At 35.6% G+C, this 22,525-nt stretch overlaps 1 protein-coding gene across 9 annotated transcripts in view; it reads right to left on the bottom strand.

The window, feature by feature from the left end:
* QKI (QKI, KH domain containing RNA binding) overlaps nucleotides 1–22,525 on the bottom strand; it is a 152,202-nt gene that overhangs the window by 80,218 nt on the left and 49,459 nt on the right. For all 9 annotated transcript variants that reach the window (XM_041476817.1, XM_041476819.1, XM_041476820.1 and 6 more), the window contains exon 3: nucleotides 10,199–10,315. In XM_041476817.1, the coding sequence (XP_041332751.1) occupies nucleotides 10,199–10,315 (117 nt within the window). The remainder of the gene's footprint in view (nucleotides 1–10,198; nucleotides 10,316–22,525) is intronic.

Here is a 22,525-nt window from a genome sequence, read left to right as displayed (position 1 = left end):
AATAATTTCAAAAAACACCCTCCAGATATTTAAATAACCCCATACCAGAACATCTAACTCCATGAAATGCTGACCTTACTGGAAACAATTGTACCAACCTTGTGCCACAGCACCTGATCACAGAACACTACAGGAAGGTTAGGAAGAAAGCAACACCTACATCAGATTTAGCAGACAGGAGGAAAAAAAAAAAGGAGTACAATAATTAACATAAGTATTTATATCCAAACATTTATGTTATATGCACTCACTGCCCACATGCCAGATAAAGGCACTCAATTAACAGGCCGTTCTTTGCTCTTGAAGTAAAATCCCTTCTGTTTGTGCACCCAAAAATACCACTAGCACACTACTAAAATGATGCATGAAAGGGCAGTTGGGCTCATAATGGCATTGCCTATTTTTAATTGTGTCAGGAATCAAAAAGGTTCCAGGAATTCTACCTGAGATACTAATTAACCTTAACCTTTTATTTCTGCTCAATACTCATGTCACACCTACCAACTTGCCTACAGAAACTTCTAGCCAAGTGTGAGAGCAACTTTGCTATCTACTCTTCAAAAGCTACTACATTCAGAGTTCATGTCCCAGTAACTTCAAGGCAAACACACTGGTGAATCTGCATTATCACCCTGACTCTCAGAAATCATTTTCTTCGTGTATTTTTGTGCTGGATTTTTTCTTCCCATTCAGACAGTCTTATGCAGGCTAAATAATTTAAAGTGTTAGTTAGTAGCATGGGAAGTGTGTCATTATTTCCTTTTGCCTTGTGTAATCTTCCTTGCCTGCATTACTCAGATTCCCCAGTTACAACTGTTTTTAAACACCAGTGTTTGCATCATTTGCTACCATAATGCAAATATATAAAGTGTTGCTAGAAATCAAAACTCAGTTTAGTGCACTTCCATATAATCTAACTGTATCTTCAGAGAATAAATGAGGCACCATAGAAACTAACCTTCCTTTTATTACAATAATTTACAAAGCATATGACCAGTGAGAAGGAGGTACTCAAGGACCAAGATGGGAAAAGATGGCCAGAGAAGACTTCCAGAAAGAACTAAGAGATACCTCAGGTCAAATCAAGGAAAATTAATACAATTTGTGAAACAAGGGAGAAATTCATAACAGAGGGAGGGGAAAAAAACCCAGAAAAGTTGACCTAGGTTCAAAGTAGCAGAAACACTAGGAAGAAGAAGAAGAAAGGGCAGAAGAGAGGAAAAGGAGAGAGACTCAGGCTTCCCAGGGAAGTGGTCACAGCATCAAACCTGACAGAGTTCAACAAGAATTTGGACAATACTCCTGGTTTAATTCTTGGGGTGTCCTGTCCAGGGCCTGGGGTTGGACTCAATGATCCTGAAAGGTCCCTTCCAACTCAGTAGATTCTGTGATTCTGTGTAAGACTCAATAAGGAAAAAAAAAAATTCCTGTAGCTTTGGCTGTGAAAATGTAACTGCTCCGTAAATTATTTTGGGTTACTTGCCACAGAACTATACATATGCTCACTTCCCACAAACTTTAGTTTTTTCACACATGAAAACATCCTGGTGTTTCCCAGCAACTGTGTCAAATTCTTGACATTTTTATACTGACTAGACATCTCCTCCCTCTACTAATTTCATCCATTCTTATCAAATTTTGTACATAGTTCTGTAACACGTTCTTATGAAACCAGCCAATAATTTGACATTCCCATTTTTTTCCTGCAGCCAGAGTTTTCCTGTTACTTCAGCTGCCAGTTAAACCATTCTGTCAGGCCCATGAAAGCTACAGCCTGAATGCAATCACTGTTTTGCAGATCTTTCAACACCCAAAATCAGCCTAATCTTTTCTTCATTTCAAGCTATTAAGGTTAGGACAAAATTTTGTCTGTCATGTAGGAATGTAGTGCTGAATTGACTTATGAGTGAAATTACATTCAAGAATCACTAACATGAACAAATGCATCAAGAAAACATAAATACTGTGTGTAGTGTTTGTTGCATGGCAAGACTGTGGCACTTAAATCAGAAAATTTACACAGAATATCAGATTCTACTAAGTTAAACAGTCTCCAAGCATTGCTTGGAGTGTTCTACTACTCTAAGAGTAACAAGTTCTCTACAACAGAAAAACAGATTTGTGTATTTGGCCTTACCAAACATTTAAATAAGCTTTCGTCCTTTCATGAATATGCTTAACACATATTTTAAACAGAACTGGTTTGAGTTGTAAGCAAATTTTTAAAGATATATTCAGTGTGCATGCACTTCAGTGAGTCCTGTATTTATCAAAACATTCCCCATTTACTGCCTAAAAAGATTTGAAAAAAAATGCAAAAATTATAAGACAGAAGCTGCTAATCACTCTCATGAAATGTTAAAAAAATGTCCAACCATGTGTCAATAAATGCCCCCCTCTCCTTTAAAAGTGTAAAGACTAACAATAAAATATTGTTTACTATAGCTGGATAAACTCTAAAGTGAGGATACTGTCACATCCTTATTCACAGCTACACAGCTACCTGAATTTCATTCATATGCTTAATGGATGGTACTGTAGGCCATACATAGCAGCAGTGTAGCCTGTGATTAACAATATCCATTTCAATCCAAGTCTAGGCATGACAAAGGCTAATACTAAGCCAGAAAACCTAAGGAAAGTAACATCACTCACTTTAGGAGTTACACTTGGTGATTGTTACCATATAGTTGGCAAGGAATCCAGGACCTTGCTGCAATAAAACAGATTACTTGTCTCTATTTGGAAAACAATAAAATAGCACAAAGACAAATATATCTATCTTCTAAATATTCAATTAGTAATTTAAGTATTTGGTTTCAACACCAGTGGTTCTTATTTTGTGCTTACTCTTTTACTCCATGCTAAAGAGCCTTCTTATCAGTTTCAATCAAATCGTTAAATAAGACCCTGAGGAGCCACATCCACTATGGTAAACAACCACCTGCCTGTATTCTGCCTGCCAGAAGCCACCTAAAAAATCAGGAGAACCAATAACTGCCAGGAAGTGACAGCCACCCAGGAATCACACAGGCATGCTGCTTTCCCCCAAAACAACGAGCTCTAACTCCATTCCCGCATTTAAGCAGACTCAATCTTCATGCAGGCACGAGAAAATTCCCACAAGCCTCAAACCAAGTACGGCCTTTCCCACACGGAATTGCAAGCACAGTTGCATAATACTGAACAAACACACTGAAAATGCAATCCTGAATACAAATTATTTCTGGTAAACAACATTATCGCAGCATTAATTCTTTAAAAAGCTGGAAATGTCACCATGAAAAAAAGTTTCAGGTTACAGTAGATTTTCATTATTTAAACCTTGCCTCACTACTTTGCTAGACAAAATGCAGATAGATTTTTGCAGACAATTTGGTCAGCATCTGAAAACAATTCTGTGTGCAGTCTCCCAAGCCTTTCTAAACTTCTATTCAAATGCCAGATACAAACCACCGTGAGCCGAAACCTGGTGAACCTTTCGGAACGCAATTAACACTCTCTGTGCTTCCCACCTCACGAAAGCTGAGGAGTAATTATGCAGAATGAGAACTTCTGCCATGCTACAGGATGACTCCTGTTCAACAGGCATAGCATTTTAATTTATGAACCAGACCTGTTTATACACAGATGTTCAGGCAAGGATTCAGGACTGCAGAAAGAGAACTTCTGCCATGCTACAGGATGAGTCGACTCCTGTTCAACAGGCATAGCATTTTAATTTATGAACCAGACCTGTTTATACACAGATGTTCAGGCAAGGATTCAGGATTCCCTTGATATACTTTTTTCCATTACACTTCGTGCTACTTTTCTCTAATTTCAAAATAAATCTAGATTCTCAAACTGCTTGTTCATAGGACTTTTCCTCACAGGGAACAGACAGAAAAAACAAATATAAGGAAAGCATAATACAAGCTGATTTCAACTAGCAGGGCTTTGATTACACTTCTACAGTTCACAGTTTCCAGTGTACTTCATGGCATTAAAAAGAACTATTTTGTTAAAGTCAGTTATTTCCATATTTAATTAGCTCAATAACCAATTTAACTGCTCTCAGAACAATATTACATATAAAGAATTTTTGATAGCAAAGTTAATCATAGCCAAAGGCTTCAGCTACTTTTCACATTACATAGGAAAACCCATGTCTTAGCAGTGTTAAAATCTGCTCAAAGCTGCAACTTTGTATTGAGCTCATGTAAAAATATATCCAATATACACTGGATATAGTCGGTATGTAGCCAATAAAGGGTAGAAGTATGTATGAAATAAACCATTTAAAAGATGCATTGCATCAGATATGTATCAGTAATTTTTTCTGAAAGACTAATATTGCCTTGTAATAATTTTTAAGGTCCTCAGGCACCTAATTTTTTTCCCGTTCAAAATAAAACCATTCCACTCTTGAAAGTAAGAGCATTCCCCTGGCTGCTATGAAAATACTCTTGAAATAAATTACTTCAAATAAGAAGCGTTTGTCAAACCTTATATAAAACTTCAGGAAAATGTTCTCTTGTAAAATTTGCATTCCCATACATAACTATGCTAGTTGTGCATGCATTCTTCACTGCTGTCATTGTGAACTGAACATTTTTTATTTAAAGAAAAGATGTATGAGGGTAAGATTCCAAAGATAATACTCTAGAAACTCTGAAGCACAAAACCCCTCCAGAACAGGCTTAAAAGGGGTCTGCTGTCAGTGAGAAATAACACCTATTACCTTCACCACTGTCTAGTAAAAACTCTATTTGAAAGAATTATAAATTCACTAATCATTAGCATTTAATTATATAATTAAATCAAACATTTGGTAAAAGGACTCTTTTTTTCCTGTGATTTCTTTTTGTCTATGCTATTAGCTACTAGTGTATTATCTTGGAAGGGTCACTGGCTCAAATACTACCAGGGATATAACGAGAGACCTTTGTTTTGTCTGTGAAAAGAGAAGAAGGCCATGCTTTAACCATTCTTTAATAAAATAATAATAATAAAATCCAGCTTTACTATTCCCCCTGTATTCAAAATAGCTAGTTACAAGCAAAATGAAGGTTTTGAAATTGGAACAGAAAAGCCCATTTCCTGAGGTACCCCCTACTGGAAAAAAAAAAAAAAAATCAGCTTACAAGCAACCAAAAATATTTTTAGCACATCTTATGTTTGACAATGAACCTCTAGGAAGGCACAAAGTATATTCTTAAACATCTTTATTAAAACAGCATTTGTGATACATGGAATATAAAAGTTTACATTAATACTTTTTTGTTTAGAGTTGGTTTAACTATGAAAGGCCAGTTATTGTAGTAGCCAAAAATTAAGCATGAAAAAAAGTTTCCCAAGCCTGATCAGTTTGAGAAATCAAACTTAATTAAGACATATATGCTTATGAAAAAGTGTGTTCAGAGGAAATGTAGAAAACCTTGGAGTTTATGAAGTCGTGAAGTTCCCAGGATAGTATCTTAAACACTTCATTCTGAATGCCTTCAGTAATTTTCTATTCCAAGTTTATAACCTGAGTGCAGTAGATTCAGGACACACGCTATATAAACCATGTCTCAAACTCTGCTCAGGAGCCTGCTCACACAAGGGCTTTTAATGGATAATATGGAAGTTGATGGCCATTCAAGTGAAGGTAACAACCAAACACTTGCAGCTTTGATTTGCAACAGAAATTAACAAAGCAGAACCCAGCATCTCAAACATGCTGAGCTGCTGCTCCACACTGTCTCAGTCAGTTTCCAGTAACTAGAGGTCAATTTTAATAAATAACATCCTTAAGGATGGACGTTGACAAGGGATTCTGATAGTTACAGTTATAAATGTAAAAGTAAGCATCTGACCTACCTCCAGAAACTTCACCAGCATTGTCAAAAAAGCATATTTTTTTTAAACAAAAGGACAGTCATTCTAGTCAGGTATTATGAGTATGAAACTTCTTTCACTTTCACATGTCTCTGTCCCCAGTCATTTAAAGTATTTTTTCCCCTAGTATTCCTAAAGGTACTGACAAAGAGTCAAAAACCCCACCTTTGCAACTAGCTACAAGATTTTTTCAAACCGCCATTCCAAAGCACCATTTGCCACCACAGGCAGGTGTGATTATCGAACAGCACTGGCATGCTTTTGTGTAGAGGCACGTGTTAGAGGCAACAGGCCTCTGCCGAGAAATTTACTCCTGGAGTACAAGAACAACGATGGCTGCTCAGCCCTCCATTCTGAAACACAGAACAACTTCATTTCCTTGCACGTGCTAAGTATCTTCCATTTCAACATGCGTGTCAGTGCCAGAACTTTATGATCTGTTCACACATAGTACTTTATACAGAATATACAAGCTAAGCATCTTATAATTGAAGGGGCAATAACAGGGCTTGCTCAACAAGACAGAACAATGTATTATCCAATGTCACTAACATCACTTTATTAGCTAAACAGGATGTTTAAGCCTTTCCATTGGAAAACAAAGTTTATCAGATGATATTTCAAAGCCTAAAAGGTAAAAAAAAAGTATTACAAAGATGTAATACTATATAGCATACGTAATACTATATAGCATGTAAATTAAATAAAATATCCTGATCACAAGACAGATAAACTTTTCCCCTCTGATATTTTCCTCAAACTTTTTGCAGGTACCAAGGACAGTGTTTTTCTAATTCCTTTTTAGCCATACTATAAAAACAGAAAAATTGAGAGTTTAAAGAAATGGAATTATCTATTTACTAAAACAACTCTGCACAAGTCAAAGGTCAAGACTGGTACTAAATGAAAGCATGTCTTTCATGAAACCTTATGTTTCTGCTTGCAAGGTGAGCAGGATTGTAGGAACAAGTAAGCTGGAACAAGTAGGTCAGAAACCATAAATCAGTTCAAATCATATAATACAGAGTGAAGTGCAACAGACTTAATGCTGCTACAGAGGATGAAGGCACAGAGTTCTTCAAATTTAGAACTGCATAGCTGCTTGCCCTTCTATCTGAAACTAGCAATTATAAGAAAAAAAATCTGTATATCATAACGAGATGGCTTCCTTGTGAAGTAAAAATGAATTATGCTCTCTCATTCTAGCGGAGATTCCTGTCTAAAAGTAGAAAGAAATAGAAAAAACCCAAAGGAGTTGACCAACACTGCCACAAGCCATCAGCCTGGTGCTGTTGGGCTTCATACCCCTCTCTAAAGTGAGATACTGGCAGTGTTCAAGAGCACAGGGCTGACTCCCTATGGGCACATCAATGCCCCTTTTTACAGAATTTGTGTAAGACAAGGGAGATGCGAAAAAAAACGTTTTGCTTACCCACCACTGCACAGTCTTCACTATACACGTGCTTTAACTGGTGGGCAACTTACTAGTTTTCTTCTCCACCTAATGAAAGGTGCATCCAGACTGAGCAAAAAAATGCCTTGGTCTTAATAAAGTTACACATTCATTAGCTTTTGATAAATGCCTGCAACCCCTTTCCTCCTTCCAATAATCTCCTTCAAGTACCCCTAGGCTCCAATCACAGTATTCTCAGTAATTAAGGTTTTGATTTTAAATTTGTTGAAAGCTGCCTAGAGAGATATTCTGATTACCAGCTGAGCCTCAAATACAAACAATTTGAGGATTTCCCCTGCTTTCTGGGGCGAATCTGTCAGCAAGTTTAAAGATGTAATGCCAGTTCAAGTGTTTTGGCCACATGACAAGGATTCCTAATTCATTACCTCTTTCACAGCATCACAGAGCAAAGGAAAATTCTCTGCAGAGCCTGTCTGGATGTTTTATTTTCCAGAATATCAGTCTTCGTATTTTCTCTTGGATTCTGCAACCACTAGCAAGGCAGCAAAAGCACATGGACAGTTTACTCAAGTATTTAGTACCATGTAGCTGCCACATAAGATTGACACTGCTTTAGTAATTACTCCTTCCCACAACCAATAAACTTTCTTTTATAATTAGCACTGAGAAATCAGATTTGCAGGTATAAATTATGCTCACAAAATACACCTAAAATATTAACCTGCATCTCTTATCTCTTCCAAATTTCAAAACTATTGAGTGAAAAAAAATCTAAAATACTGACTTTTCCAAACAACACTGACTCTAAAAAAAGGGTTTAAAAAAAGAATTAATTTATTCTAATCTGGCATGAAAAAAATATTATTACATCTGTATTTATACTTTGATATTCATTAGCATTTTGAAGTACAACCTGCAAAGAGAGAAACCATTTAAGAAAATAAAACAGGTGGTAATCATTAAATGCACTGCAAGACTAGGGAGTTCATCTGTAAGTACAATTCATCAGGAAAAGAGGGAAGAGTCAACAGTAAGATGTGTACTTGTGCCCCAGACTGACAGATGTCACTCATTCTTTCTTTTGTCTGTGATCTCCACGTCTTAAATCAGCTTCCAAATCATTGTTTTTACAAGAAATATCTTGTTAGTGTGCATCATAATCAAGGATTACGAAATTCTTTCTACTTCGTCAACAGTGGTATAGCACCAAAAAGTCTGCTCTTAAAGATGTAAACTAATGACCAATCCAAATCAACTCAGGAAAGCAAATGAGCTGAAAATATTAAGAATGGATGGCATGAAAATCAGTTTTGTGAAAAAAATTATTTGGCACTCAACACCAGTTTACAACCTGTATCATACTGTTTGGTATAAAAATACCAATATTATATAACTCAAATATATTTCTCACTAACTGTGGCATTATCTCATTAAATTATCAATGGTCAAGTACTTCATGTTTAAAAATTACGAGAGAAGTCAGCTTTGAAGCTGTAATTGTCATTCAAGTACTGACTGGATCAATTTCTAGATTTTCATGTGTATGAGGTTTTATCTGATCTGCCACACTTGTCCTTGTCAAAGGAAGTTTTATTTTCTTACTAAACTTAAACAGGTGACTCACTCAGGTGGGTCTCAGTTCTTCTAATCTTTTTCTTAATTACAAAAATCCAGTAACTCCCACGGCCTAATCTTCTGTGAATTGTCAAAAAGTACAATTAAAAATAAAAAAAAAAGGCATGGAGAATAGAGGAAATCAGTCAAAAAATACTTCCTCAAAAATTAAACCTGCCCAAGCTGTCTAGAGAGACGACTTCCCACAGGACAGGTTTTGAAGCACAGTGGTGGGAGGACACTACACCCAGCGGCACCTGGACATGATCCCAGGAAACCTGGACATGGTGACTCTGTCTGAGTCCACCACTCTGGGATTCTCTAACTGGTATTTCACAAACTCCAAAACCTACAACAATGGTAAAATAAGACAAAGGACAGTAACAGTGCTCCAGCAATTATGAAAACAAGAGACATTAAATGAAATTTGAAGGTAACATTCACAGGCGCTGGGATAGAAAATGTTTAACTGAGTAGATATTAACTTTCTATTGTAATTGTTATGTACTATATATGTATCAACAGAATGTATTATGTGGCTGATCACACAAGGGGGGGGTTTCTCCTATGAAAGAATAAAATGAAATTTTTTGTATTCCTGGGAACAAAGAGGAAACATTCAAAACCACAGTGGAGATGTTGGTATAACTTCAGCAGCAGTAGCCAGAGGTAGAGGGAAATAGCTGGAAAATAAACCTAGAAAAACAGTTACCACGAGAGCAACCTGACATTCAGGAAGGCTCTATCGTGCAGTTTGCCCCTTCGTATGGGCAGAGCATGCTTATTCCAGGACAAGGCAAGAACACCCCAAATTACTTTGCAACTCCACCTGAACACAAAACAAAGCCAGAAACACAGTGCTTTTTGGCTCACTCAGACAGAAGCGACTGCCAGAAATACATTTAGCTTTTTTTTTTTTCCAATTCACACTCCATGTACAAATCATTACTTTGATAATTCAATACAATAAAGTTATTAATAAGACCTTTGAGGTTAACAGCTCTTTCCTAGAAAAATACATTTAACTTCAATTTTTACCTTTACATTACGAAATGTGACAAAATTCTAAGTTACTTATCACTTAAGAATACTTTAGAATTGCTAGTTAAGACTCCCAATTGCAGAATTATGGAGTGTGTACATTTTACTTCTTCAGGACAGCCTGTGTTATTTACTAAGTCAGTGTAAGACACTAGGTAACAAAAAAGCATAATAGTAAGAACACAGCAAGAATGAGAGACATGAGCTTATCCTCCATCAGAAAACAAAATTATGCATCTGAAACTACACTGCCCTTCAAGACCTTACCTTCTTTTTGTCCCTCATTGAGCCCTTCCCTCGGACCATTATCTTGCATCCTGTTTCTGCCTCAAGCTGTTTAGCTGTTAGTCCTCTGGGCCCAAGGATTCTTCCAACAAAGTTAAACTGAAAGAAAAAATAAATAATTTCTAAAAAATCAAGTAAACAGAATTAGTTTAAAATTCAACAAGATGTATTTCTGTGTCTAAAAATATCAAGTGTTTAATGGCTTAGGACACCCACTAAATGCCAGAGGTTGAAAAATGAGTTAGGTACTGTTTTCATACATTAAGTACCCACATGACCCCAACTTTGGGGATACAAGTCTCAGAACTAGGTCTTTTAGATATAACATCAGGTAGTCTACAGCAGCATCAGTTCCTAATTTCTTCCTCATTAAGTTGTACAAGCTCCTACAGAAACCCCAAGCTGCTCTCCTTCACCACTAGCGTGTCCAGCCATGCTCATCCATAGGCCAGCAAGGTGCACCATGGCAAGGAAACACACAGGGGCTGGGTACTCAGTCTGGGAAGGACATCAAAAACAACCCTTTTTTATCTACCCATGCCATGGCATTTCCTTCAGAAAAAAAAAACAAATGAGGCCTCTTATGTGTTTGTTTTAGGCTTCATGGGCAATGTTTCTTAAAAATATGATATTGTCATACATACATCCACACACATATATCTATAAAATATTTGTATGTATAAAAAATGTATGTGTCTATACAGACACAACAAAAGCACATCACTTTTTGTAAGCTGTGTCATTTATATAGTTGTACATACAAATAAAGCAAGCATTTCATGTTTAATTGGCTGACTTGAGCAGACAGCCCCCTGCCTACACTCAATACAGTAATACCCCCATTTAGCCATACATAACATTATTTCTTAGTTATTTTCAAGAGCTTTCTCCCTTTCATTATTTTCAACCAACATTCTGAAATAATTTATTTATGACATAAATAAAAAAAGCACTAAGTGATGGTAGCATTGAGAACACAGAGCAGTATTCTGTGACTACTGCAGTGCCAAGATGAAGCACCAGCTCAAATGATAGATAAACTAAGAAGTTTCAAACTGAACATTAAATTCCAAGAAGAAATTAAAAGAACAGAAACTCTGCTGTAACATTCTGCTCTGGTTATTTCAGATCCCAGTAAACAAAGTTATTCAATGGAATTGTGAAGAAGTTGTTGGCTTTCATTTCCTCAGCTAATTAAAACTGGGCTTGAGTACTAAAACTCAATGTATTTGAAATCCTTATGAAACTGCAAAGACCAGAAATGATTTAAGAGTAAGTAGAAATTATGAATGCAAGCAAATTAAAGTTCTTTAAGAAAATTAACAGTGTTTCACAGCAGCTAAACTATTCTGGGAATATATACTCCCAAAGTTATTTAGTACTGCAAGCTCAGAAAACAAAGACATATTACAGCGTCTGAATCAACTACAGGGAGGTGAGGGGGTGTGTAGTGAAGACAAAAGGAACTTGTGAACACACACAGAAACTGTGAATCATAAGAAATTAAAGAAGTATTCACTAAGCTCTGATAAAGCAATGAACTAGCTACAAGCAATAAAGTTCAGCTGTGAAATATTATTAAATGTTCACACATTTTGTGTTTAATACCAAAATTGTACCATTGTTTTACATGTACAGTATCTTACTTGCTTTTCTCCACATCCATACTTCTGCACACTAAAACTTTAGATATCTATGCCATTCCACTGATAATGCTAAAATAATATTGCAAAGCTGATTTGAAATCAGTATTTCAACCAACACACAAGCTGACTACTGCTATATTCTCAATTTCCCAAGAAAAACAGCAGGCTCTAATGTTTCATTAATTTGGATCATAAATAAAAGAAAAAATAAATAACATATTTTGGATTAAAAAACTTAAACTATACAGGATACAGGGAAAAAAAAAGTGAGGTAAGGAAATTTACCCTGAAGTTTGCAACTTTATTGATGTTCTCTGAACATTATTTAGAATTTCTAGTTGAAACCAAATTTTCTTCAGTGTGTGAGAGATACAAGATGAAGAAGCACACTGCAGGACCCCACCTGAGGTGCAGTCTTAATCAGTCATCAGTAATCAATTATCATGGCCAAGTATTGCTTTAACAAATGATCCCCTACCTTTTGTAGCAATGTATCACTGTCAGTATTCAGATCCTCAGACAACCATCTTAAAAGTCCAAGCTCAGAACTCACAGAAAAACATAATTCAGACTCTTTGGTTGGAAAGACAGAGCAGTGACCAGCAAGACCACAACTCAGGAACACAGAGTAAGCCTTCAAGTTAGACATTTTTGTCAGAATCCAGCTGTATCTGCAGCTAGTGCTTCTCTTACCTGTCAGGCCAGCTAGACTATCAAACAGAATTATCAGAACGAGACATCTGACAAATCCAGAAGACCATTCTTAACATCTAACTCTATTTCTTGTGCTCTTTGTCTCATATTGTCACCCAAACACACTCATCACTGCATCGTGTTTCTCTATAAATAACACACCTCTGTTCAGGGATACTGTTTGCTCTAATATTTGTACAGAGACAAAGCTAAGAATATTTCCTTTTGATTTCTTGGAGTGTTTCTCACTTTGCATTTGAGTACTGTAAGGATTCACCTCACCCCCAGAGAATTCAGAAATCAATTTGACCAATTTAAGGCTGCACTGCTTTGAATGTATCTAACTTCACACATGTTGAAATGTGAGATTATGTTAAGAATTAAGCAGAAGTAGCTCAAACTACGATTAATTGCTTCTACATCAACAACACAGAAAAAGCAATCAAATGAAGTCAGTCTCTCCTTCCACAAGAATTAATATCTCTCCACACTCTATTTTTGTATGAAAAATTTTCACTAGTGGTATTTCACAATTGTTTTCCTGAGTTTTTTTTCCATGCGCTCAAATCTTCCTCAACTCAAAATCACAACTAAAGAAACAACCTACAGAAGACAGTGACACACAAATACAAGAGCATCCTAAAAGCCAAGAACTACAAATGTTTAGTGGAGCTCAGGTGCTGAAGTTCCAGCCAGTTACACCCTTGTTGCTCTCCCTCTGCCTGTTTCTCTGCATCATCACCCTCACATTCCCTCAGTTTGCTAACTTTTCATGTTTGAAGTTTTCAGCATGTACAAAACACTACTGGATCTTGCTGGCGTGTAAGACAGTTGTTGCCTTTTTTTGAGATGATGTCCAAAACACACACCCTTAAAGAAAATAGAAAAAAGACAGCATATTTTGGGAGACTGCACATGAGGATCTTTGTTACTCAAAGTGTTTAAGCAGAAACCAATGTACTGGAAAAAAAGATGCTCCAAATCCTAATGTTTCTACTTACTCTGGGACATTAATGATTATCCTGCAGCACATCATCATTCCTAAGAATCAACAAAATTTCCATGTGGTGACCTACCTAACAAGTCCACAGCGTAAGAAACCCCCTGATGAAAACATTCTATTCCCTACACAGAGAACAACTATTTCCTAAGCAGACCAGGTGCTTTTATAGTGCTTAGCAGTCCCCACACCCAGAACAAAAGTAGTAAAGAAAAGTAAGAATGAACCATGCCAAAGACTCAGAGCTGCTGATTAATAAGAGACTACAAAGAAGTGTGTCTGGTTTTTACAGCATGTGAAATGCAACATTTAAGGATCTTTCCATGCATGTTAAAATCTGTGGAACTTCAAGCAGACAAGTAGTACTAAATTTCATACTTCTATTGTGACTTTCGTATTTTGTATTTTCCTTTGAAATATGAAAATAAGATGAGGCAGGAACTAATTTAACTTACAAAAAGAAGTTCTTTACTTCATTAAGGGAAATGAATTTGAAAAAACCGAATTTGATTGAAATATCCAAATCTAGCAAGAAAGAACATAAACATATGCATTTGATCAAACAATTATTTAACTCAATTAAAAACTCATTTATTCTACCATCTTATTAGCAAATGTTCCAGTGACTTACTAAACATTGATTTTGCAGAGTCAGTTACTTATCACTGGAAAAAAGCCAAAACCAAGCTATTCTTCAAGTCTAAGGAAATCAAGAAAAATTTTCAAAAGCTGTTATGTTCTTAGGTACAATTTGTGTATTTGAGAACTTTTCATACCCAGCCTAAACATTATTTTAAGCAGAGTCTCAAGAAAAGCTCAGTGGTTCCTCTTTACAAGAAAACTAAAAGATGCTCTACCCTTCATGCTGACTTTAAGCATACTTTAAGATAAAATAAGCAGCTAAATTCAGAAAAATATAAACACACACACAAAAAAAGAGCCCTTCCTTTACTAATGATTCACAACTAAAGCTTAGCAATGTATCTATGTTTCTTGTAATCCAGCATTTGGTTTTGCCTTCTGAGCTCCAGCTTAGAAAAAAATCACATAAATTCTATTATTTCCTTCAAAAAAACCCCACTGTAATTACTACAACTGAGTACTTGTAACCATAACTGTCCACTCTTGATGATGGCATTTAATTCTTACCCTCCTGCAGAAAGCAGCTTCAGTATAGTTATGTCATATATGGTAACAAGGTCTCCATTTTGAGACTACCTTTACACATAATTTCCTTTTTTTTTTAATCGTAACAGGACAAAAACTTCAGACTTCTCGATCAGTTCATGAGCAGCCGCCTTCCCTTACCCAAGTATTTCCCAGTTTTATTTTATAGCCTAGTTCTATGTTAGACATAACTGCCAGCTGAAAGTGGATTTTCAACAAGAGAGAAAAGGCTTCTCCATGGTCCAATCAGTTTTCAGATTGCATACTGATACATTAAGCAAACTAAAGAATCCCAAAAAGATGGTTTAAAATGTCCTGGTGGTTATTTTGCTTTTTGAAGACATGAAGAGCAGCACTTCCTGCTCATTTCACTGTCATATGATTTTCCACACCAAATAAAAAGCATCTGAAGACCAGGACTCTGCGTGGTTCAGTGGTTAAAATATGTCATGGTTAAGAAGCAACTGAAAACTGGATGTTACAGTGGAGACCATCTGGAAATTTTATCTTAAGCAGCAATGCTGGCAGTCAGTTTAGCCATAAGAAACTTTCAATGTCTTCAGATGGCAGTACTCATACTCCAAGACGACTTCGAAGATAACTTAATCTGACAGAGTCACAGGCTAGAATGCCAACCATGGGAATGGAGTAGTGAAGAGACACAAAGGAACTGCAAGACAACGAGGGCATTCAAAACAAAGCATGATGAATGTGTACGGTACTCACAATGGTGATCGTTTAATGTGAGTACTCTTTGTGAGCAAGATTAACATTACTCCAAGGATTAATAAATTTCTTAAAGATACAATTAAATTCCAGTATGTATTTTCAGGCGTGTTTTTTAGAAAGAAAATCAGCTAATGCATTTAATTGTAACATTTATATGAAAACAAACTGGAAATACTACAGCAGGAGATAAATAGCACTATGCTGACAAAACAAATAAAAGAATGGGCACTGAATCCAATAAAGCTTTCACTGGCCCACCAAAATGATCAACTTTAGGTTTCTTTTTTTTCATTGTCTTCTTTTTAAAGGAATATTGTTTTATGATACTGGCAATACAGTTATTTTTCTGCATTTCTTAGAAAATCTTGCATTGGTCTCAGCCAAGTCTTAGATAATCATAAAAAAATAAATCAGATACATATGGCTGATTTGATTTTTTATAAAACAACAAGTTGTTTTGAAACAACTATAAAACCACTTGAAGTATTAGAAAACAAAATACAGCATATTAAACTGTAAGATTGTATACTTTCAGTTAGGCAGTTTAGTGTTTAATGAAGAAAACAAAGCTTGTAGAATGAAATTATAGATAGGTACCTTTGAGAATGAATTTCTGAGAAAGTAATCTGAAACACTTTACAGGAAAAAAAAATAACAAATGGGTAATTTACCCTACCTTACATTGTATATGCTTTTTAGCAATAACATTTTCCAATATTTATTCCATTAGTATATTACAACCATATAACCATTTCCACAATAACTTCATCAAAATTGGCTTTTGGTTGTTGATTTTTGTTTTTTTTGTTGTTTCCAGGGTTGGTTTTTTTTTGGGGGGGGTGTGGGTTGCTTGTTTAGTTGGGCTTTTTTTACAAGCACAGCTATAGTGATGTGTATTTCTATACATGTAAGTATACAAACACACATACTGTTAAGAGAACTAGCATTTATACCTGTTCACATGTAATATGCCAGTAAAAGAGCAGTTATGGATTAAATACATAACCTTTCAGGTAACATTTACAGCCCCAACCTCCTTCTTTCAGTCAAAATTCTTTAAATACTTGAAACTGTTGGCACCATCTCCGCCCATTCAGGAGATGATACCACTACATTTTTTTGGTAGGTTGGGACTAACAGAACAGAAGTTTCTTTTTCCATGATGACAAAACCTCAGATATATTTCATGCCTTTTGAAGTATTTTCAGTGATTCAACACTACACTTATCTCAACAGAAAACAGCTACAGAGCTTTTGTTGAAGCAGTAAGAACTACTATCAAATAAAAACAAGTGCATCCCATACTCAGCGACCACATTATAGATTAACCAAAAACAAAGAAGGCCAAATTCACATAAACAGCCACTTGTATACACTTCAGAACTCAAGAGGACAAAGCATAATGTTTCAAGAATAATGCTGAAATTGTGAAATCTTTCATTAACTGCATTAATGAATGCAGTATGTAGTTTGAGGATTAAATGTCTGCCAGCCAAATTCGGCAAGTTTGTAACATAGTTTAAAAAAACAGATTATCTGATGAGATTTTAAAGGAAGAAGAGGCTGACAAAGCAGATGGTACTATCATTGTCAACACAGTGAACACAGACAATAGTAACTAGATTTAGAAGTTAAATTTTTGCATGCAAACTAACTTTAGGTAGTTGTTAAGACTGCTAGTGACAACATGTGAAGTCGTTTCCCCAAGTCTCTAACAAACCCACCTACTACTGGTAATAGAAGAGTTGCTGCAGACAACAATGCATGATAAACATTCTCTCCATTCCTAAATATGGCATGCTTTCTAAGCCAAGGCCAAAGTACACATGTAGTGAATATCAGCATGATACATATAATCTACTTATGTCAAATATATCCGCGTACATTTGCTGTGTGTATCTGATATATACCATTCTAAAACTACAATCAAAGCTAAATGAGAACTATTGGAAGCATTTAAGTGACGAAGTTAAGTAGCACATTAGAAATACTGTGCTGCAACTCACACATACAAATTACCATTAAATAATCTCCTCATCACTTAAACACAAAAATAAAACCATTAAGGTACAATGAAAACAAAATATGGAATACAAAATACAGAATATCAACTGTCAAAAAATTAGGATCTGTCATATTTTCAATTAGATACTTTTGTCCTAGATAAACAAAATCAAAACTTCCAGCACATCTGTTGAACTACCTCTGAGATGGCTTCAAGTGTGAGCAATTTAATCCTCAACATTAAATAAAAGGGTCACTACAGCTAAGATATTTAATGCCGTTTTAATTCTCTAAAAATTGAGTGGTCACAAAGAGGAGAACAACATCTTAGAAAGGAGATAACGAAAAGATTTTTTTCTTTTCCGTAGTGTATTAAATGGCTAAGAATAATTTTCAGGACATAATTAATGTGCTCAGACTGGTTCCATATTTATTTAGTACACTGCATACATTTTTAACAAAGATTATAGGGGTGGGGGCATTTTGGATTGTTTTTTTTTTTTTTTTTGGTTCTAGTTCAGTTACCATAATCACTTTTCAACATCAAAGCCAGATATCAACTTGTCTTGTTATGGGAAAGAACTGATAATTATTGTGGGAGTGAGAGCAGCTTGGTCTAGTTCAAAAATATCCGTAAAATGTATTAATGCAAAAACAAAGACTATAAACATAATTGTAATACATTACTAAAACACAGTATTTGTGCAGCAGGAGAACAAAGATAACATTCAGTGTTTTGAAGTCTGATATACTATACAAAAAATTTCAGCATCTGGAGGAAAATGAACACATTAGCGCAAAGGTTTTGCCTATTATTCATTGCAGAGGTTCCAATGAAAAATACAGCTAGTAACAGAGGAAATGAGTTCTCTGCATACAAATGCCGGTATCCATTACTCTTTCCCAGAACTACATTTAAGTATTACATAACACAGTTAGTATAGGAGCAATTTTGGTAACATGTTAAATTCCGTTAAACTGCATTAGATTTAACTGGGTTTTTAAGCACAGCTTCTTTAAACTATTAGAACAGTATGGATTCTATGAGATGTCCAGAAAGGAGAAAAATCTCCAGAAACTTTATCAAACTTATTAGTAAGCACTATGTGGAGCAGGAGAGAACAACTTCCATCTCCCTTCTAAGTACCGGGGTATTTATGTTTCATGGCATGCATGAGTCAGTCTGCCTCAATGCTGCTTAACCTCTAACTCACCTCAATCTAGAAAGCTGGTGCCATCAGCACAATTCAAACACTGAATTGCTCACATTGTGTTCAGAACCGAATAAAATCTCTTGAATGAACACACACATGGTGCAAGCCAGCTCACAAAAACTGAGCACAGTATTTAGCATTCGTTGGACAGTCAGTAAACAGACCTCGCCCACAGAGATTCCACACATGATCTTTAATAAGAAATGCTGATAAAAAAGTATCTATGTTTTCCATTAAAACTTTATTAAGAAGACAGTAAATAATCAGTGATGAAGAGCAGCATCTTGTTCTTGCTATAGAATTAAGAATTGTGGCCTTCCTTTCTTGGACATCAGCAATATGTGTTTAAAGGATGGATTACCATAACAAAAATTTTGGTCCAATTAAAAATTACTCATCTATTATTTCTTACTGGTGATATTCTCTAAGTAACATTAAAAACAAATGGTACAATAAATTAGAACTTTTAGGATTTATAATATGACAAATCAGGATTTGTTTCAATTTAAGATTTTGCCACTTCAAGTAGTTCTGTTATTTATTAGAATCACAAGTAATAAATTTTCAAAGGGTGACCCTGAGTCCTATTCAACTATTAAGTTCTCTTTGTTAGTACCTGTATTCTGGCACTGTAACATTATTTAATAAATGAAATACTACTTCCAGTTGTGTTCTGGAATGCGCCAAAAATAAACAGCACACAATATAATTTCAGATAAACTGAGGTTACATTAAATGGGTGATTAATTTGAATAGAAATACTGCTTGCTACAATAAAAACTAAATTGTTTTTATGAAGCACCACCATACAATTAAAGCCCCAGTACCACAGCAATACAATCATCTTTAAAAAAAAATCAACTTAACTGCATTTTATAAAATCATAGAACAGTTAGGGTTGGAAGGGAACTTGAAGATCATATAATTCCAAAACCCTGCCAGGGGCAGGAACATCTTTCACCAGACCAGGTTGCTCAGAGCTCCATCCAACATGGCCTTGAACACTTCCAGGGATGGAGCACCCACAGCTTCTCTGGGCAACCTGTTCCACTGTCTCACCACTCTAAGGGTGGGGAATTTCTTTCTAACATCTAATTTCATTCTACCTTCTTTCAGTTTAAATCCATTCCCTCTTGACCTATCCCAAAAGACCTTCTTTCAGCTCTCTTGTAGGGTCCCTTCAGGTCCTGTAAGGGTGCCACTATTTACATACTGTATTTCTGCAATGTTAGCTCTGTTGGTAGAGTTGACTTGCCCTTTACAGACTATTACAGATAATTCACATTTGCTCCTGACTGAGCAGAGTATCAGCCACTGATATAGTGATCATTCAAAAAGCTCAGAATCTTTCTGATCACTGCAGCCGTAACTTAGACAAACCAGATTATCCATGTGATGTCAATATAATTTTTTTACCCAGCAAACCACATCCCAATGCTTAAAATGCCCCTTCCAAAAGAAATATAAAACAACAAAAAAACAGCATTAAAAATATAGCTGGGATTTAGAATGAATTACTAAATCCTTTAAATCCACATCATTCACCTCTAATAACCTCTGCTGAAGGCTTTGAGAGCATGTTTAACTGACAAACAGCTTTACAAACCTCATGTAAATACATTAGATCAGATCTATAAAAAATGAAATAAAAAAAATAAAAATCAGGCTAGCTTTCCAGGTCATCTTAATAATGGTAATACAGCTTTATTGATTAAAGAACAAAGAAATCTCAAACCACAGATTAAAAGATAAAAACAAACCAAAATTAATACACTGAAGAATGTAACTTTTTTCTCCAAATTCTAAACTTGCAGTTTAAAGGGAAACCTGAGTAAATTAAATACTTGGTGTTGTTTCTGTTAGGTATGGAAAATTTTTAATGAAATATAATGACAGCTAGATATTGATCTAAATAAACTTCATTTTTACCACTGAAATTCTAATTCATGTGACAGAACCGTTTGAGTAGCTACACTTGGTTGGCTGAATGCATTACAACTAATCAGAGAAGCCAAGATACAGTTTTCTTTTGTCATCTGTTTGAAATAGGTATCTGTCCGAACTCATCATCAAAATACAGTCATACGAATTCAGGACGTATAATTCCTGTATATACAAAACTCAGTATCTCCAAAATGTTATCTAGGGTGCCAACTTAATTTTCATCCATTGAAACAACACTGAACCACTAACAGTCTTCCTGGAAAATGTATTTTCAGCTCCTCCGGGCAGAAGATTCCACTTTATTTTTTAAATACAATGTATACGGGTGTTATCAGAGGTGTAAAAAAAAAAAAAAATTGTGTTAACACAACTGTAGTACCTCTCATCTCAAAGGCACTGATTCCCAAGATTAGCTGCTAAAGAGCTAACATAATTTATTCAGCAATTCTTTGACCCGTCTGAAGATCAGTCTATCTAACAGCATACCAAAAAAACAGGCACCCTAATCGTCTATATTTGGCAAATGGCCACATTTAATCAATCTTTTTTCCGATTTCATTTTCTAAAAACTAACCTAAGACGTAAACATTTATGCCAAGAAATTTACCATTGAGTTCAAAATTAAGTGAATACTAAGAAGGTTTACTGTCCAAGGATTTAGAAACAAATCTTTTTTCATTTTCCTTTTCCTGCAGAAAAATTACACCTCCACCATATAGTCTTGGCATTACGACAATGGAACCTTCAGATGGAAGGCAGAAAGCAATCCAAATCTAAAGGGAGAGCTATGTTTTTTTTTGAAAATGAGTAAGACCTTACATCATATCATCAAAGAATCAAGAAATTTCAAAACATTGAAGATATTGCACTCCATAAGTTCAAGAGACGCAAAGTCAGGTAACAGACTAGAAAGGTAGAGACAATTTAATAATAACTCTTAAATTACTGACCTCTAACATACAGCTGTAAAAGCTGTTTGCTTCTGTTCTTTGCTGTGCAGAATGAAACAATCACTTGGAAAAAAGCTAATACTATCAATAAACTGCATTAGGTATATAGAAGGAATAAAGGCAAGTTTATTAGATTTGGTAAATTCTGCTGCTATTTATTCTGATATTTTTGTATAATGCAACACACAGGTAATATTGGCATTGGCCTAAACAAGTTACAGCATTCAAAATGAAGATCCACAAAGAGCTGCTGTGCTAATTAAAAAAGGGAACGAGCACTCCAAAAATGTCACAATGTATTAAGATTTTCAAATTACTATATAGCTTCACAACCATAAATCTCTCTATACAGAAGTACATAAAAAAAGTCAATCTGCCCAAACACAATACATCAAAGTCCCTGAGTAAAGCAGCTCAAATCTCTCTAATCTCTTTAATTCAAGGCCTGGAAACCTTATCTGGTGCATCATCCTGCTATGTACAATCCACCTGAACTGAAGAGAAGGAAGACATACACAAACACATAAATTAACACAAGACTATCTCAAAATTATAGAAAACCACACTGCTAGTGCTACTATAACAAGCAGAAGCTGCTCCTATAATAGAAAGAAAACCAGCTATTGCTATTAAGGCAAATGAGACCTAAGGATCACTGCTGCAGTCCTGTAAAAGCCGACACGAAGCTGCTCGGTCACACCTCGCTTCCACAAACCCTCCAACAAACTTTAAGGAAGGGGACAGACCAATTCCCACTAAGAGCGGGAGATCTGGAATTTCCTGATCTCTTCCCATCCTGTCAGAGTATGCCACAGCACAAGGAACACTGAAAACAAAACGGGAAATCTTTAACGCGTATTAGAGTTCCACATTTTTAGCACACAGCTTCTTTCAGGGCCCTGCTGAAGTGTCAGAGTGCCACCAACACAGACACTCCCTGGGAGTACAGAAAAGGACAGAAA

The sequence above is a fragment of the Pyrgilauda ruficollis genome, unplaced genomic scaffold (assembly GCF_017590135.1).
Source record: "Pyrgilauda ruficollis isolate IOZ18807 unplaced genomic scaffold, ASM1759013v1 scaffold4, whole genome shotgun sequence".
Lineage (NCBI taxonomy): Eukaryota > Metazoa > Chordata > Aves > Passeriformes > Passeridae > Pyrgilauda > Pyrgilauda ruficollis.
Note: the sequence above shows the minus strand (reverse complement) of the source record. Positions and strands in the feature narration are given on the sequence as shown.